The 17,173-nt window shown below is 53.1% G+C and overlaps 1 protein-coding gene and 1 long non-coding RNA gene across 8 annotated transcripts in view; one reads left to right on the top strand and one right to left on the bottom strand.

The window, feature by feature from the left end:
• The window catches only part of SLC4A8 (solute carrier family 4 member 8), a 114,144-nt gene that overhangs the window by 81,359 nt on the left and 15,612 nt on the right, over positions 1 to 17,173 (bottom strand). The window contains exons 1-2 of one of the 4 annotated variants that reach the window (XM_089308375.1): positions 9,944 to 10,237; positions 8,213 to 8,301 (exon numbers count right to left, since the gene is read on the bottom strand). In XM_089308375.1, coding sequence (XP_089164501.1) covers positions 8,213 to 8,301; positions 9,944 to 10,013 — 159 coding nt within the window. In that variant the 5' untranslated portion in view covers positions 10,014 to 10,237. Of the gene's footprint in view, positions 1 to 368; positions 519 to 715; positions 978 to 8,212; positions 8,302 to 9,943; positions 10,238 to 17,173 lie in introns of those variants that run through there. The other 3 variants (XM_089308373.1, XM_089308376.1, XM_089308377.1) reach the window with 3 other exon arrangements.
• Positions 5,562 to 12,958, top strand: LOC103348269 (uncharacterized). 4 transcript variants are annotated; one of them, XR_016216742.1, is made up of 5 exons: positions 5,562 to 6,623; positions 6,704 to 7,920; positions 9,393 to 9,464; positions 10,791 to 10,994; positions 11,565 to 12,175. It is a non-coding gene; the product is annotated as an uncharacterized LOC103348269 (long non-coding RNA). The 4 variants fall into 4 exon arrangements; XR_016216741.1 differs by having other exon boundaries at positions 5,562 to 6,877; positions 11,565 to 12,958; XR_016216739.1 differs by having other exon boundaries at positions 5,562 to 7,920; positions 11,565 to 12,958.

Here is a 17,173-nt window from a genome sequence, read left to right as displayed (position 1 = left end):
AAACTTGAGGTTCCAAGAGGCCTCGCGAGTCGCACAAGGTCACACAGTCCGTGGGAGGCAGCCCTAAGATGAGCACCTACAACCCCCTGACACCTTAGTCCGGAGTTTTCCTTGCCATTAGCAGTCTCCTTCGCGGTAAACTTAAACTTGGCTTTCTCGTCCCTCAGTAAACACCTGTTCCTGACCCATCAATGCATCCTCAGCCCCATCTGTGCTCCCCTCCCCTGCACCTGTCCTGGTCTGTGCACGGGGCGGGGTGGGGGGCGCACAGCCCCTACAGCCTTTCCCAGCACTTCCTCTGTGGGAGCCACCCCGGGGAACCAGAAGCCCCCAAGGAAAAGAAAAAAAGAAAAACACAAAGACAAGACCTGCCCCATCAGAGCCAGGTCCCTGGCTATCCTTCGGCCCGCGACGAGCCCAGAGCCGGCGTCTCCTGGCAGGGAAGACCCGGAGAGAACCGGGGCAGCGTGGCGGCGCCAGGGATGCGGCACAGACCGGCCAGGCTCCCGGTTCGGCCCAAGGTCACCCAGCCCCGGCCCGATCCCCACCCACTCGGCCCGAGCGCCCCCTGGCGTCCCGGGCTGGCCTCCCCCTCGCCCTCAGGGAGTGGCCCGGGAAGTCCGGGCTCGGGGGGCCGAAGGAAGGAAGGAGGAGGGTGGGCCGAGGACCGGGAGAGGCTGCGCCCCGGGGAGGAGCGGGAGGCGGGGCCCTCTACCTGATAGCTGAGGACGCCGTCCGGCTCGTTACTCCCGGCCGGCATAGCGGCCCCGAGCTAGGTGTCGCCGGTGGGTTCCAGGCCGCGCGTCCGCAGCCCGCGCGCCGGGCTCGGGTGTGAGCGGGTCACCCCCCGTAGGCGACCCCGCTCCCGGAGCCAACGGTCAACCATCAACCGCCGCCGCCGCCGCCTCCATAGCCACCGGCCCGCGAGGCGTCCGCCGCAGCCAATCAGCGAGCGGCCTGGGCAGCCAATCAGGGCGCGGAGCACGGGAGGACGCCGTCCGGCGGTACCCGGGGCGACCAGAGGAGGCGGAGCCAGAGCTCGGGAGCCAACCACCGCGGGGCCCGGTTGCCGTGGAAACCGCCTCCCTCCCTTCAGCCCCCGCCCCGGGCTTGAAGGTCCTTTCAACTGCTTGCTAGAAATTGAACAATTCCCACTCCTAGCCAGCGGGCTGCGGCTGCACCTGACCCTTGGAAACTGGACGAGTGCTGCCTTTTGCCTCTTCTGAGTTTAATCCTCGGGGGATGAGCTTTTCCGTTCTGGAGGTAGTGGGGTGGGGGGACGTCCCTGCCGGTTGCAGGTGGAAGTGATTTGGGGGTGAGGGGCCAGGGCCTGGTCGGGTGACTTGGTGAACCCCTGAGCTAGTGGGCCAGATTGAAGAGGAGGAAGCCGGTAGCGCTGGGGCCTCCTCAGCAGACTCGGCGCTGCCCCGGGTCTGCTCCCCGCACCAGGAGCCCAGACAGAATGTAGCCAAGAAATGCTTCCAGCTTGTCCAGAAAATGGTGGAAAGCCGGTGATCACTGAACAACAGAACCACCGACCCAGGGCCAGGTTAGAACGTCCTAACGAACGCATATAGCAAGACTTGAGTTGGATGAGAACAGAAAGGACGGCCAAAATCCAGCCTGCAGAGGAGGCTGCCCCATCACCTCCGACTGTAGGTGGGTGTGCATTGTTGGTGGGGAAAGCATCCTAGCACGTGTTGAAGCTCCATCTCCTGCATCCTGGATCTTGCATTGGCCCTGAAACTGGAAACAAACACGGCTGGACTTCTGTGTCCCTGAACAGAGCCATATGTCTGAGCCCCTGTCTGAGCCCCTTGTCTGGAGTGAGTCTTAGGGTCCATCGCCACACTCCCTGTCCATCTCACCACGAACCCTGTCCCTTGCACCTGGAGTTCACATCCCACCCTCCTCCTCATCTTGACCTGCCAGAATTTTAACCATCCTCCAAACTATCAAAGGCCACCTCCTCCAAGAAGCCTTTCATTATTATGCCCTTTGTGACATCCCTAACAGATGTCAACTCTTCCTGCTTGGAATCCTTAACAGTATTTCAGACCTTAACAGAGTTTCTGGGCTTCAGTCATTTTTAAAATGTTGGGTTTTTTTTTTTAATGTTGACTTTAGCTTACTACAATATTATAAATTCTTTGAAAGCAATTTTTTAAAGTTAATGTCCATTTTTGTATATGAAAGGCAGAGACACAAAAAGAGAGATCTTGCACCAGCTGGTTCACTCCCCAAATGCCTGCAACAGCCAAGACTAGACCAGGTCAAAGCCAGGAGCCCAGAACTCCATCCAGGTCTCCCATGTGGGTGGCAGAGACGCAAGGACTTGAACCATCATCTGCTGTTTTCCAGAGCGTCTTAGCAGGAAGTTGGATAGGAAGCAGAAGAGTGGGGATTTGAATGAGGCACTCCAATATGAGGTGCGGGCATCCCAAGCAGTAATGTTGCCATGGCACCAGATGCCCACCTTGGCAAGGATTCTTCTTTTGCCCTTCTGTGTACTCCACAGAACCTTGAAGAATGCTGGAAAGTAGTTGGCAAATATAAGAGAGGTCTTCAAAAAGGTTGTGGAAATGCATACTATGAAAAGATGAAGAGAGATTTCAAGGATTTTTTTTGCACCAAAATAAGCTTATATTTTAATTCCATTTTCTACAGACTTTTTGAAGTATCTTATGCTTTTAATTTAATCTAATAAAAATTTTTTGGGAGCCAGTGCTGTGGCATAGTGGGTAAAGCCACCACCTGCAGTGCCAGCATCCCATATGGACACTGGTTCGAGTCCTGGCTGCTCCTCTTCCGATCCAGCTCTCTGCTATGGCCTGGGAAAGCAGCAGAAGATGGCCCAGGTGCTTGGGCCCCTGCACCCACGTGGGAGACCCAGAAGAAGCTCCTGGATCCTGGCTTCGGATTGGTACAGCTCCGGCCGTTGCAGCCATCTGGGGAGTGAACCAGCAGATGGAGGATCTCCTTCTCTGTCTCTCTCTCTCTCTCTGTATCTCTACCTTTCAAACAAATCTTTTTTTTTTTTAAATGTTCTGAACATTGGGGCTGGTGTGATGGTACCACAGGTTAAGCTGCTGCCTATGGTACCAGTATGGGATACTGGCACCAGTTGAAGTCCCGGCTCCTCCACTTGTGATCCGGCTCCCAACTACTGTGCCTGAGAAGGCAGCAAAGGACAGCCCAGGTACTTGGGCCCCTGCCACTGATGTGGAAGACCCAGATGGAGTTCCAGGCTCCTGGCTTCTACCTCGCCGAAGCCCTGCCATTGCGGCCATTTGGGGAATAAACTAGTTAGTGTATGGAAGATCTCCCTCTCTCTCTGTCACTCTGCCTTTCCAATAAATAAATCTTTATTTAAAAAATTATTGAACATTAACTATGGCCAGACCCAGATAGCACAGAAGATGTCGATAAATGTGAAATATAATATAGGGTGGGCATTTGGCACAGTGGTTAAGACAGCACAGGGGACACTTGCATCCCATATCAGGGTGCCTGAGTTTGAGTCCTGACTCCACTTGGAATTGCAGCTTCCTGTTGATGTGCACCCTGGGAGACAACAGGTGATGGCTCGGGTCCTTGGGTCCTCGCCACCCACATGGGAGACCCAAATGGAGTTCCTGGCTCCTGGATTCAGCCTGGCCCAGCCCTGGCTCTTGCAGGGATTTGGGGAGCCAGTGGATGAAAGATTTATCTCTGTGTGTGTGTTTAAGAAAACTGAAGCCACCTGGAATTCAATCATTATGAACTCAGAACACATTGCCTGACATTGCCTGAGAACCTAGATCCAGCCCTGTGTTTGTGTGCTTTTGCCCTTAGCTGAGTCTTACAGCTTAGCGCGGGGATAGTAAGCAAGTAAACCCACAGCACACTACAGGTTCCGATGGCTCCTATGAGGGTAAACTGAGAACAAAGGGGAAGTCTCATCTGGCGAGGTATGTCAAGCTCAAGTCTGATCCTAGAGTTCATGGCCACCATGTCACTCTGTCCTATAAAAATGGCACCGTCTATGACATCTGCCACAGAGGCAGGATGGAGGGGGCCAAGGATGGCGCCCACACTCCCCACTCCCCCAAAGGCTGGTCCTGGCCATAGGCAGGGCAAGGTAGGAAGGAGAATGAAGAGGGAGACTCATCCCCAGGAGCCCTGGTGGCTGCGGTGGAGGCAGAGCCTCTGGCCCTGGGGTTCCAGGGTTAAGAGCCCCACCTTCTGGCCTACTGTGCAAATTACAAAGGGAGGTGGGCCACGGAGCTGCCTCTGCGGCCGCCTGAGGCTGCCGTCCTCTGGGGCACTGTGGAAGCCAGGCGTTCCCTTCCCAGGGCTCATGTGGTCTCTCTCTCTTTCCTGAGTCCAGACAGCAGGCTCTTAGCTTCTACCGCTCCCTATGCATGTTGGAAAAATGCAAATGATGGTTCTCAGCAGGGCCAGCAATGAAGCCCTCAAGGAGCTGCATGGAGAATATTCGGCCAACGCCACCACCTCCCATTGGTTATTCTTCTAAAGAAGCCAAGAAAATCAGTGGGGCTGGCTTTTTGGCATAGAAGGTAAAGCCACCACCTGCAGCACTGGCATCCCATATGGGCAGTCCCAGCTGCTCCACTTCCGATCCAGCTCCCTGCCAATGGCCTGGGAAAGCAGCAGAAGATGGCCCAAGTCCTTAGGCCCCTGCACCCATGTGGGAGACCTGGAAGGAGCTCCTGACTCCTGGCTTCTGATTGGCCCCACTCCAGCCATTGTGGCCATGTGGGGAGTGAACCGTTAGGTGGAAGATCTCGTTCTCTGTCTCTCTCTCCGTAACTCTGCCTTTTAAATCTTTAACAAATAATAAAATTATGAAAATTAAATAACAGGAACAGAACTCAGATTTTCTGGGCCAGCATTTGGCCTGGAAGAAGGCATAAAGTGGAGAAGAAAATGTCAAATGAATGTGTGGTGACAACAACCACACACACATCATCATCACATCAACAGGGAAGCAGGGAGGCACAAGACAGGAACTGCCTCAATCCTTACAGCAACTCAGAGGTTCTATAATCCCACTTTACAGATGAGAAGACTGGGGCTTAGCGCCATAGACGTCCTCGGGTCCAGACTGCATGAGTCTGACCATCCTCCTGCCTCCCCTGGGGCTGCTGGGGATCTACCCTTCTCTAACTGTCAAAGGCTCCACTCTCTGCTGCCAACTGAGTCTACCTTCTACATTCCGTCTCTACCCTCCTCTCTCTCTCTAGGACCACTGGTTCCTACACTTCGGGGGAAGAGGCAGGTCTTGAGCCCCCGGGAGAGATGATAAAGTCGCTGGGTTCTCTTTTTTAAAGATTTATTTATTTATTTGAAAGAGTTACACAGAGAGAGGAGAGGCAGAGAGAGAGGGAGAGAGAGGTCTTCCATCAGCTGGTTCACTCCCCAGTTGGCCGCAACAGCCAGAGCTGAGCTGATCCGAAGCTGGGAGCAAGGAGCTTCTTCCGGGTCTCCCACACCAGTGCAGGGGCTCAAGAACTTGGCCATCTTCTACTGCTTTCCCAGGCCATAGCAGAGAGCTGGATCGGAAGAGCAACAGCCGGGACTCGAACCAGTGCCCATATGGGATGCTAGCACTGCAGGTGGTGGCTTTAACCTGCTATGCCACAGCGCTGGCCCCATGGGCTCTCTTTCTTCTCAGGTAATTTCACAGGACACAAAGTGCTAGCTATCCAGTCGTGAGTTACTTAAGACAGATTCATTCTGAGTAGCGCACTGTTTGGCAATGTGACTGTTACACGACTCTCATGGGGAGCACTTACACAAGCTGGGAGAGCTACAATGCCTCTGGGCGGGACTTTCCCATCATTGACCAGAAAGTGCACAGCTCTACTGCCCAAAGGGCACCGAACTTCTCTCATCTGGAGATAAACAGGCATAAATGCGAGAAACTCAGAACATCCGAGAAAACGCTCCCATACAATTGCCGACGTTTCCATTAAAAGCACTCTAATTCTTCTGACAGTTTGCCATGTCTCTGGCTCTGAACTGTCCAAGGGTCCGCATGGGAGAGTTCCCAATCTTCACTTGCCTTTATGTATCTTCCTTTAAAAAAATAATTGATTGATTTACTTATTTATTTGAAAGGCAGAGTGTCAGAGAGAGAGAGAGAGAGAGAGAGAGATCTTCCATCTGCTGGTTCACTCTCCAGACAGCCAGAACAGCCATGTCTGGACCAGGCTGAAGCCAGGAACCAGAAACTACAGTCTGGTCTCTCACACAGGCGGCAGGGGCCCAATTACTTGAACCACCTTCAGCTGCCTTGTCAGGCACATTAGCAGGAAGCTGGATCTGAAGCAGAGCAGCCAGACCTGACCTTGAACTCTGATTTGGGACGTAGCCATGGCAACAGTGGCTATTACTCCCTGGACTACAACCTATCGCCCAGTTTCCAGCTGCTGCTTCTACCTGATTTTTGCCTCCTAATTAGACATCTAAAACCAAGAAAAGGCTGCAGGAGAAGACGTCAGGAACCCAGGAGGAACTTAATGAGGGCTTGTTTGTGCTGTAGCCTGGTGAGCGTCTCCTGTGGCAGGGAAGCGCGAGGCGGGGGGAGTGGGAGAGAGACACCGAGTTCTGTCACACAGGTGCGTCATCGGCTTTCAGCCCTGCCAAGTCACAGCGTATTTCCAGAGCCTGCGGAAGACAGTTTTTCCTCTGTTCACAGTATACTGCCAGCCTGGAACGCCACAGCCACATACCACAGGGAAGAATCCTGAAGCACCAGGAAAACCGACTGTTGGAATCGCATCACCCACCACCACCGCATTCATCATCAACATCATCCACAGAACTTGGTCGCATGGCACTCAGTGACACCTGGCTCTGAGGCAGAACACAGGTGAGACAGTAGAAACCTGCCCTGCCTTCTTTAGAATCACCATTAAGATACATGGACAGCGGCCCGCATTATGGCGCAGCCCGAATCCCATCTGGACGGCCAATTTGAGTCCCAGCTGCTCTGTTTCCAATCCAGCTCCCTGCTAATGCTCCTGGGAAAGCAGCAGAGGATGGCCTAAGTTCTTGGGCCCCTGCTACCCACCTGGGAGACCTGGATGACCCCAGTGGAGTTCTGGCTCCTGGCTTTGGCCTGGCCCAGCCCCAGCCATTGCAGCCAGTTGGGGAGTGAGCCAGCAGATGGACAATCTCTCTCTTTCCCTCTCTCTCTCTCTCTCTCCTCCACCCCCTTTCAAATAAATACATAGTTTAAAAAATTAAGATACTTGGACAGAGGCAGAATGACAGCAAGGACTCCAGAGGAAACAGAAGAAAATAGAAAAACAAGCTGTAAAAAATAAAAATAAAATGCCATAGGCAAGGCAAGACTAGACTTCCAGCTCCGGATGGGAAGCCATTCAGGAAACGAAGAGGAGCAGGTGTTCACCACGGACCACCTGCCAAGTCCTTGGTTACCAGATCTGAACACGTTTGTATCCAATGCATTTACCTGCTTCTACCCAGCCTAGCCCTGCTTAGAAATGAAGCCCGATTACAGCGGTTTCTCCCTGCATTTTTATCTGCCTGGGGATTAGGACCTCCTGAGTAAGGAGGTACAGACTTGGCTTTCAACCAATCCGCTCGAGAGGGCGGGACTTAAGGTGGGCGAAGCTGCAGGGGCTCACAGGCGTGCAATGCTCCGCACTCAACTGCTTCATCCCCACTACCTCGTTTGTGCCTCCCATACACAGAACGTCTTGCAGACTAAGAAGCTGAAGTGTGGCTGGGTCCGGAGACTTGCCCAGGCCTGTCACAGTAAGTGGAGCCCGGTGGAGAGCTGCTGAAGCTCTCGGCCTCATGCTGTGACTTCCCGAAGGAGACTCCCGACGTGGCATCTACAGAACAGCTCACCCTGCCACTCAATCAGAAGCGCGGGCTCCTCATCAGGTGAGAGTGTCGTGCACTTTCCACCATGGAAAGCTTGCAAGTGATACCCATTCATTAGCTTACTGAGCAAACTCAGTTCTGAACGTGACTGTTACTGCTTCTTATCTCCAGATGCGTGCTATCAGACACAGATATAAATTCAACCCAAGCCACTCTGACTCCCAGTGATACCTCCCCGAGGGCCTTTTATTTTGCAGCTAATAAAAAAGAGGCCCATTCGGACGACTGGGCTAAAGGGAAGAGACACAGAATCTGAATTTATTCCGCTTATTTATCTTGCGCTTTCTCTAACCGTTCGCCAAATTGAAAAGGTCAGCTTCTTCTTTGAAGGCAGAGTTGTCCTTTCCACAAGCCAACAGAAAATTGGAGTATTCGTTAGATCTGCAAAAAAAAAAAAAAAAAAAAAAAAAAAGGTAAAATGGTCAGCAGAGAGAAAAAAAAAAAGAATTCAGGACTCAACACTTAGAATGCAATCAGCAGAGCCTGGGGGAGGCAGAGTAGACGGAAGCCATTACAGGCAGCTTGCATCCCATGTCAGCTGAAGACGTCCCAGAACTTCTCGTGCCTGTCCCCTAAGAATTGTTGAGAGGGGCTTAAATCCTCCTGACCGTTTTCCACCCAACACAAGTTCTCTCCCGCAGCATCCCCGAGAAGGGGCCAGCCAATGTTCCGTGGATACCTCCAGGGACACAGAACTGCCACTGAATGAGGCTGGCAGCCCGATGCCGGGTACGGTTTGCCTCATTCCAAGTGCTCTCCTCTGTGGCTCCCTGGGCAGCCCTCCTTGTAGCCCATTGCCATACCCTCCCTGGCTCTTGTCTTCCTGGGACAAATGGGATTACCGTCTCTGGCAAACCAGTTGCAACTCTTTGGTGGTGGTTCCTAACCATCAGGAGAACTCCAGCAACAGAAAGCCAACTTTAAAAAGACTTCCACGGGGGACCAGCCTACGGTGCAGTGGGTTAACGCCCTGGCCTGAAGCGCCGGCATGTCAAATGGGCGCTGGTTCAAGACCTGGCTCCTCTACTTCCATTCCAGCTCTCTGCTATGGCCTGAGAAAGCAGTGGAAGATGGCCCAAGTCATAGGACAAAATCTTTGTCTTGGGATAACTTTATTATGCCAGTAGTAGCTGCTGAACCCCCACATTAGACAAAGGATTCTCTGACTAGTAATGCTAGTTCTTCTGACCCCATTACTAGTTCTTCTGACCCCATTTACACAGAAGTAAATGTAGCCATAGCTCCTGCCACCCATGGACGGCACACTTGCTTCCCCTGGATGCTCTCCAGGCAGCACCCCGATAACCCCATTATGTCATCTCTTTCATGCCTTCTGTTCTGTGTGTCTCCAGGGAACCAGACAGCCAGATCTGTTTAATGCCACATAATTTACTATACCTACACCACATTTTATGGCCTTAATTTAATTCATTATAGATATTGTGATGTGGCTCTGTTTTCCCGAAAAACAGGTCACTTCTTCATTTGCTTGGCAATCAGCCTCCTCCTGGTTAGCCACAGTCGGAACTTTCTCATCTCTTCTGGTAAGCGATAACAGAATATGAACCAAAACCCGTAATAAGGTTTGGAGTCTCTGGCCCAGAGAGCTCATCTTCTAGAAGTTTACGTAAACAGCTGTAGATGTACGTGCATGGGGTTCCAGCAGCACCCTCGTACATCCGGGGATATCCCCCAGTGGAATGTGGGCACAAATATGAGGGGTGCGTTAGCCATAGCGCATTGCATGCCAGTGCCTTAGGTTGCAAGGAGGGGAAGAAGTGGTGACCTGGCCAGTGCTCAGAGAGGTTGAGGTGCAACATATGCACCCGAGGGGGTCAGGAACGGGCCAGACACTGGACTGGCCTCTTGCCTCACTCTTCTTGAGGTCACCTCTCCCAAGGGGAACTTTTGCTCCCTGGTCTCCCTTCTACCTCCCAGACCTCTGAGAAATTTCCTGTTCAAGGGCATCTCCCAGGAAGAAGCCTAGAAGGGGCAAGGTGATCCCTCTCTCTTGGACCAGTACCTTCCTTCCTCCCACGGTGAGCCACCACCCGGCCTCCTTGCTCAGCTCCCTGGAGATTTAGCAGCTCCATTCCCGAAGCTCTTCCTGGGAGTTTCTCTCTGCTTCCTCCCTGAGCGGCAAGGACCGGAGTGGAAGGGAATGGAGTCAGCCCTTTCACCCACTCTCCTGGAGCAGTAAGTCAGCTCAGTGCAGTGTTCGACTTACTGGCCAGGTGCTTTGGGTTGAAACAGACAACATACTCAAGTTTTGAGTAAAATGAGAAAGAGAGAAAGAAATAGGAAGGGGAAGGGAAGGGAGGAAAGAGAGGGGAGAGGAGGGGAAGGGAGGGGAGGGAGGGGAGGGGAAGGGTAGGGAGCTGAGGGAAGGGGAGGGGAGGGGAGGGAGGAGAGGGGAGGGAAAGGGAAAGCAGAGGAGGGAAAGGGAGGAGAGGAGAGGGAGGGAAGGGGAGGGGAAGGGAGGGGTAGGGAGCTGAGGGAAGGGGAGGAGAGAGAGAAGAGGGAGGGAGAGGAGGGGAGGGAAAGGAAGGGGAGGGGAAGGGAGGGGAGGGGAGGGAGGGAGGGAGAGAGAGAGTGGAAGAAGGGAGACTTCCAGGATTAATGACTTCAGGTGTAGCAGGATCCAGGAATCCAAAAAGACTGGGGTCCTTAACTCATCGCCTTTCTCTGCCCCTCAGTGTTGCTCTGTGCCCAGGCCGATTCTCCTTCCTCGCGCAGTAGCAAAGAGGGCCACGAGCTCTCATCACCTTCCCAGCCAATGGTTCCATGAGTGGTCCTGTGGGTCTGTGGGGGTTTGGGTGGGGGGCTGGTCTAAGGTAGGAACAAGAGTTCATCTTGTTTGCTGGTTTCAGGAAATGACTCAGAAACCTCGGAGTGGCCTGGCTGGGGAAATGTGCTCAACCCAGAGCCAATCACAGAGACCAAGGTGTCGCGGATTCACCGCCAGCGCTGGGGAGAGAGGTGGGCCCCATCTAAACTGCATGGACTACGAATGAATATGGAAAGAAGCAGGTCTGGACACTGCACTGGGCCTGCCTCAATCCCTGCCTGTCCTTGTACGTGGTCAAGTTCCACAGTCTCCTGTACTTGCTCAGAGTCCACTTCCCCAGAGTGACAATCTTCGGTTGCCAGGTAGCCCGGGGGGGGGGGGGGGTCCCCCACCTCCCATACCCTTCAAGTAACCCCTGATACCATATGTGTGTCTTCTCCTGGGTTGCAGCAAGCAGCAACAGTAGCTACACAGTAACCGTCCTGTAACAGCCTGGAGGTCTGGCTTCACTCTGAGTAAAACCAAACCCCTTGCCTTGCCTAACCTAAGGCAGAGATCACTGGGGCAGAAATGGGAACTCCCAGGCCCTAGCCATGGCTGCACCACGTGGTTGTACAACTTGTATCCTGCAGGGGTTTAGCTTCCAGGCCAAGTATCCCCATGTAAAGGTCCCTCAAGTGGCAGAGGAAAGGGGGCCTTTTACCAATGACCACAGTAAAGGGCAGCATTTGGCACAGCACGTAAGATGCTACTGGGGGGCCGATGCTGTGGCACAGTGGGTTAATGCCCTGGCCTGAAGCACCGGCATTCCATGTGGGCACCGGTTCGAGTCCCGGCTGCTCTACTTCCAATCCAGCTCTCTGCTATAGTCTGGGAAAGCAGTGGAAGACGGCCCAAGTCCTTGGGCCCCTGCACCAGCATGGGAGACCCAGAAGAAGCTCCTGGCTCCTGGCTTCGGAGCAGTCCAGCTCCGGCCATTGTGGCCAACTGAGGACTGAACCAGCAGATGGAAGACCTCTCTCTCTGCCCCTCCTTCTCTCTCTATGTAACTCTGACTTTCAAATAAATAAATACATCTTAAAAAAAAAAAAAAGACACTATTTGGGACACCTGCATCCGATATCAGATTGCCCAGGTTCAAGTCTCGCTTCTGCTCACAATTTCAGCTCCCTGGGGGGAAGCAGGTGATGGCTCAAGCACTTAGATCCCTGCCACCCACGTGAGTTCCTGGTTCTTGGATTCAGCCTGGCCTGGCCTGGCCTAGTCCTGACTGTTGTAGGAATTTGGGAAGTGAACCAACAGATGGAAGATCTTTGTCTCTGTCTCTACCTTTTCTATAAAGCGAAAATAAGTAAATTAACTAAAAAGAAAAACAACGTCCCACGGTGCTCTTTGTGGGCTAACAACCTGCCCTGCCTACAGCACAGGTACAGATAAGGGGTGATTGTTTCCAGGCAAGAATTTCAAGGCTTGGACTTTACACCTGGTGACACGGCTCGAGGAACAGAATGATTGTCGTATGAGGTGTTTCTTTGCTTCTGGGTGTGGTGTGGCTGGGCATAAAGGCAGTGAAGCTGCAGTTCTGTGCTCCCACAGTCAGCCAGGCATCTTGCAGCCCCATGGACCACCGGTGCCATCACACTCAGGTGGGGTGGGGGGATGTCTCTATGACTCAGTACAAGAGCTCACAGAGAACAGCAGCAGCTACCGCCCAGATGTACCCTTGTCTCATTTTTTTTTTTTTATTTGAAAGAGCTACACACAGAGAGAGGTCTTCCATCTGCTGGTTTACTCCCTAATTGGCCACAACAGCTGGAGCTGCGCCTATCCGAAGCCAGGAGTCGGGAGCTTCTTCCAGGTCTCCCACGCAGGTGCAGGGGCCCAAGGACTTGGGCCATCTTCTCCTGCTTTCCCAGGCCATAGCAGAGAGCCGGATCAGAAGTGGAGCAGCCAGGACTCGAACCAGCACCCTTATGGGATGCCAGCACTGCAGGCTAGCGGCCCCACCCTTGTCTCATTTTTATCCTTTGTGCTGCGTTTGGTTGCTGTGGGCGTAACCAAAATGAGAGCAGGACTCGGTGGCCTCCGTTCTTGGCCACTCTCAAACTCAAACCAAACTTTACAGCTCAGCAACGGTTTCCCCCATGAGCTGTCGGCGGGGCTGCCCGTACTCTAGAAACCAGCAGGTAAAACTTGACCTGTGCAGTGACAGGCATAGGTCAAGAACACCACGTGTTGGCCCCACTGGCCCTGTTCAGTAAGTCAACTTACCCAGCGGCCTGAACAGGCGTGTCTGGAAACTTCAATTACCCTGGGTTTCCATGGAGACAGGGTGGCGCAGCCCTGGGTGCGCAAGCTCTTGTTGCTGAACAAAGAGCATTGATTGTGCCCTGAGCACTGTTCTCAGTGATTCACATCCATTATCTCACCTAAATTTCACAACAGATCCGTATCAACATCCTCTTTGCTGAAAAGAGAAAACAGGTTAAGCAACCTGCCCACAACTGCAGAACTGCCGGCTAACAGAGGGACTCCACGCAGTCCTGGCAGGCGGCTCCCAGCCCCACATACGGAGGAGGCATCTGGGTGTGGGATGACCCTGTGAAGAACAGGTGGCCTGGCCTGGCACCTCCAGGGTGCTCACTGGGCTCCAGAGACAAGAAGTACCCAAGCCCCGGCTCGAGGTTTTCACCTTTTGGAGAGTGCAAGTGTCTGAAGATTTATTTTTTATTTGAAAGGCAGAGTTACAGAGAGACAGAGACAGAGAGATCTTGCATCTGCTGGTTCACTCCCCAAATGGCTCCAATGGCCAGAGCTGGGCCAGTATGAAGCCAGGAGCCAGGAGCTTCTTCCGAGTCTCCCACATGGGTGCAGGGGCCCAAGCAATTGGGCCGTCCTGCACTGATTTCCCAGGCGCATTAGCAAGGAGCTGAATCAGAAGTGGAGCAGCCTGGTCTCAAACCAGCACCCTTATGGGATGCCAGCACCAATGGTGGTGGCTTTACCAGCTACGCCATAGCACCGGCCCCCAAGGATACAGGTCTCTGATCCACTCTCACCCAGGAACAGCAGGCTAAACTTCCCATCAGACATGATGTGCTTGATCACTGGAGTTAAAAGATTAGTTTTTTTGTTTTTTTTGTTTTTTTTTTTTTTTTCCTGACGGGCAGAGTGGACAGTGAGAGAGAGAGACAGAGAGAAAGGTCTTCCTTTGCCGTTGGTTCACCCTCCAATGGCCGCCGCGGCCGGCGCGCGCGGCCGGCGCACCACGCTGATCCGATGGCAGGAGCCAGGAGCCAGGTGCTTTTCCTGGTCTCCCATGGGGTGCAGGGCCCAAGCACCTGGGCCATCCTCCACTGCACTCCCTAGCCACAGCAGAGGGCTGGCCTGGAAGAGGGGCAACCGGGACAGAATCCGGCGCCCCGACCGGGACTAGAACCCGGTGTGCCGGCGCCGCTAGGCGGAGGATTAGCCTAGTGAGCCGCGGCGCTGGCTAAAAGATTAGGTTTTAAGATTAGTTTTCATTGTCTCCAAACTCCTCTGGCAGGATTATTCCCATTGTTGCATTCCAGGTTCTGCTGAAAATTCTAGCTTTGTAGGCTCAGAGCAAAATCTTAGTGTCCTTGGAAGGAGGTGCAGGTCCTCTGGGCTGGTGTACCCTGCGTTCCCTTTTAGCCTCTCCCTTAGCTCCAGAACAGCCACTGAGTCATCTCTCACAATCGCCATCAGCAGTATAAGCTCCAGATGAAACAGTGGCCACGGAGCCCAGTTCTGTCACCCCCTGCTCCCCCCAGGGCACTGGACAAGCTCTGTCTTCAGATGGGCCCTTGAGGGGCACCCTTGTTCTTGTATCTCTTTCCAAGGAAAAAGGGCTTTCCCAGAGGCCCCCAGGACACACCTCTCTGCCCCTGACTGGTAAGGAGAATGGGTTCATCGTGACAAGCAGAGACTAACTACCAAGAGACCAATGAAAGGATGACACATGACAGAACCCACCAGGGTTCTGAAAGTCCCATCTCTAGCTCCCCACAGTGGGGCTGCTGCTTGTTCTTCTTTCAAAGCTTTTTTGTTTTTTTTCTTAGTATTTAATTGAGAGATAGGTTCCCATCCCTTGGTCCACTCCCCAGATACAGTGGTTGGGTTGGGCTGGGGTGACAGCCAGGAGCTAAAGACTCAATCCGGGTCTCCCACGTGGGTGGCAGGGATGCAATCATTTGCGCCATCACCACTGTCGCCAGGGATCTGCACTAGCAGGAAGCTGGAGTCTGGAGCCACAGCCTCAAACTCAAGCAAGCCAGAGCGGCGCCGATCTGAAGCCAGGAGCCAGGAGCTTATTCCAGGTCTCCCATGTGGTTGCAGGGGCCCAAGGACTTGGGCCATCTTCTGATGCTTTCCCAGGCCATAGCAGAGAGTTGGATTGGAAGTGGAGCCACCGGGACTTGAACCGTGGCTCATATGGGGATACCAGCACTGCAGGCTGGGGCTTTAACCGCTGCTTCACAGTACCGGCCCCCTCTCCCTTTATTCTTGAGGTGTTCTTGGTTTGCACCCCTTATGCCCCTCAGTGATTTGGCAGGTCTGACAGCTGAAATCCAGGCTGAATTCTGACAGCTGAAATTCAAGTCTTGCTCATGTGTGAGGGGAGCCAACACCTTTTCAGTGTCTGAGCTCACTGCTTGTGACACATGCCTGTCACATGGTACTATAGTCTGACAGAGCACACACATATCAAGGCACTCCTGTCTCCTGTAGTATCAGATACACAGGAGTTCGTTCATGCTCCTCTAGGGTTCTGCTGGGAAAAAAATGATGTCATGTAAACAAACTAGATAATTCACACCCCTATCAATTTTCCAGAGTGCTTCAAGGGATTCAGGGCCCCTGAGATGTTTGGAGCCCCAAGAACTCTATGAACAAGTATTTTTCCCTCTCTACTCTGAACTTCCCTTGGTACCACTCCTCACCAAACACCAGCCCCAAATAGCACCAACTCCCTGCCTGCCAGGGGGACCCTTCCGCTAGGGAGATTTATACCCAGCCCATGTGGCCCATGGTTTTGCCCATTACACCATGCTGGGGCGTCCACAGGGCCTTGCTGGTAAGTAGCTCTTTAAAGAATTTCTGCTGTCCCTCCTTTTTTTGGAGGGGGCAAGAGACCCCCAAATCAGGTCCGATGTTCATTTGGAGTCACGAAGCCAATAATGAATCCAAAGCTAAGAGCAGCAGCATAGGTTTTATTCAGTGGCCAAAGGGTGAAGCAGGGGCCTGGCTTGCAACTCAACGTCTCAGCCTGCTATGGGCTGAGAAGGCACAGACACAGGGCAACAGGAGGAGGGGGAGGAATACGTCAGTAAGAGGGAGGGAAGAGCATGGGTTTTGCAGGAAGGAGGCAGACTCGGGGAGCCACCTTCCTTTTGTCCTTTTGTCTCTTCCGCTGTGCTCGTGATGACCGCTGTTATGGTGCCAGTGGGAGGGACTTCTAGCATGGAAGTGAGATTCTAATGAGGCTGAAGTCGGCTTGAGGTCATGTTGGCAGCCATCTTGGATCTCACTGGTTCAGACCAGTTGGCTGGGGTGGGTGGGGGGTGTGGAACTCTTGCTGAAAAGTCTTCCTGTTCTCAAAGAGAAAGTTAGGGTGGGGCTGTGCAGACACTGCCCTGGGTCACATTTCTGTGCATCCCCGATTTCCAAAGGTAAGCCCACTTTCATCTGCTGTCAGAACCACCACCCATTCGTGGAAAGGGAATGTTGTTCTTCTTTAGGGCATCCTTTGCAGTCTCTCCTCCTTGAGATCAAAGCCTGCCAGGGCCAGCATTTTGGTGCAGCAGGCTAAGCCACCTCTTGGGCTGCCTGCATTCCATCCCAGAGAATTCTGCTCCCAAGCCAGCTCCCTGTAAATGCGCCTGGGAAGCAGTGGATGATGCTAAAGTGCTCAGGCCCCTGCCAGCCATGTGAGTGACCAGGATGGAGGTCCGGGCTCCTGGCTTTAGCCTGGCCCAGCTTTGGCTGTTGTGGTCATTTGGGGAGTGAACCAGTGGGTGGAAGATCGATCTCTCGCTCATTTTCTTTCTGGCATTCTGCCTTTCAAATAAATAAATAAATCATTAAAAAAAAAAAAAGCCTTCCAGATTTATCTTCAGGTTCAGGTGGAATACACCCAGGAGAGGGCCAAGGGACAGTGGTTGGCTCTGTGTGGCCTCTGTCTACCCCACCCTCCACACCTGGAGGTTCAGAGAGAACTTTGTATACAGGCTGCCTTTGGACAATGCCAACATTTCCTGAAGACGGGATTTTTTTTAAAAGTCTTCAGTCTAACACCTTATCAAAAAATGTTTTTAAGATTGACCTATTTATTTGAGAGGCAGAGTCACAAACAGAGCTGGAGAGACAGAGAGGGAGGTCTTCCGTCCTCTGGTTTGCTCCCCATATGGCTGCAATGGCCGGAGCTGGGCCGATCCAAAGCCA

This window comes from Oryctolagus cuniculus, chromosome 11 (genome assembly GCF_051225735.1).
Source record: "Oryctolagus cuniculus isolate XC-2025 breed Fujian yellow rabbit chromosome 11, ASM5122573v1, whole genome shotgun sequence".
Lineage (NCBI taxonomy): Eukaryota > Metazoa > Chordata > Mammalia > Lagomorpha > Leporidae > Oryctolagus > Oryctolagus cuniculus.
Note: the sequence above shows the minus strand (reverse complement) of the source record. Positions and strands in the feature narration are given on the sequence as shown.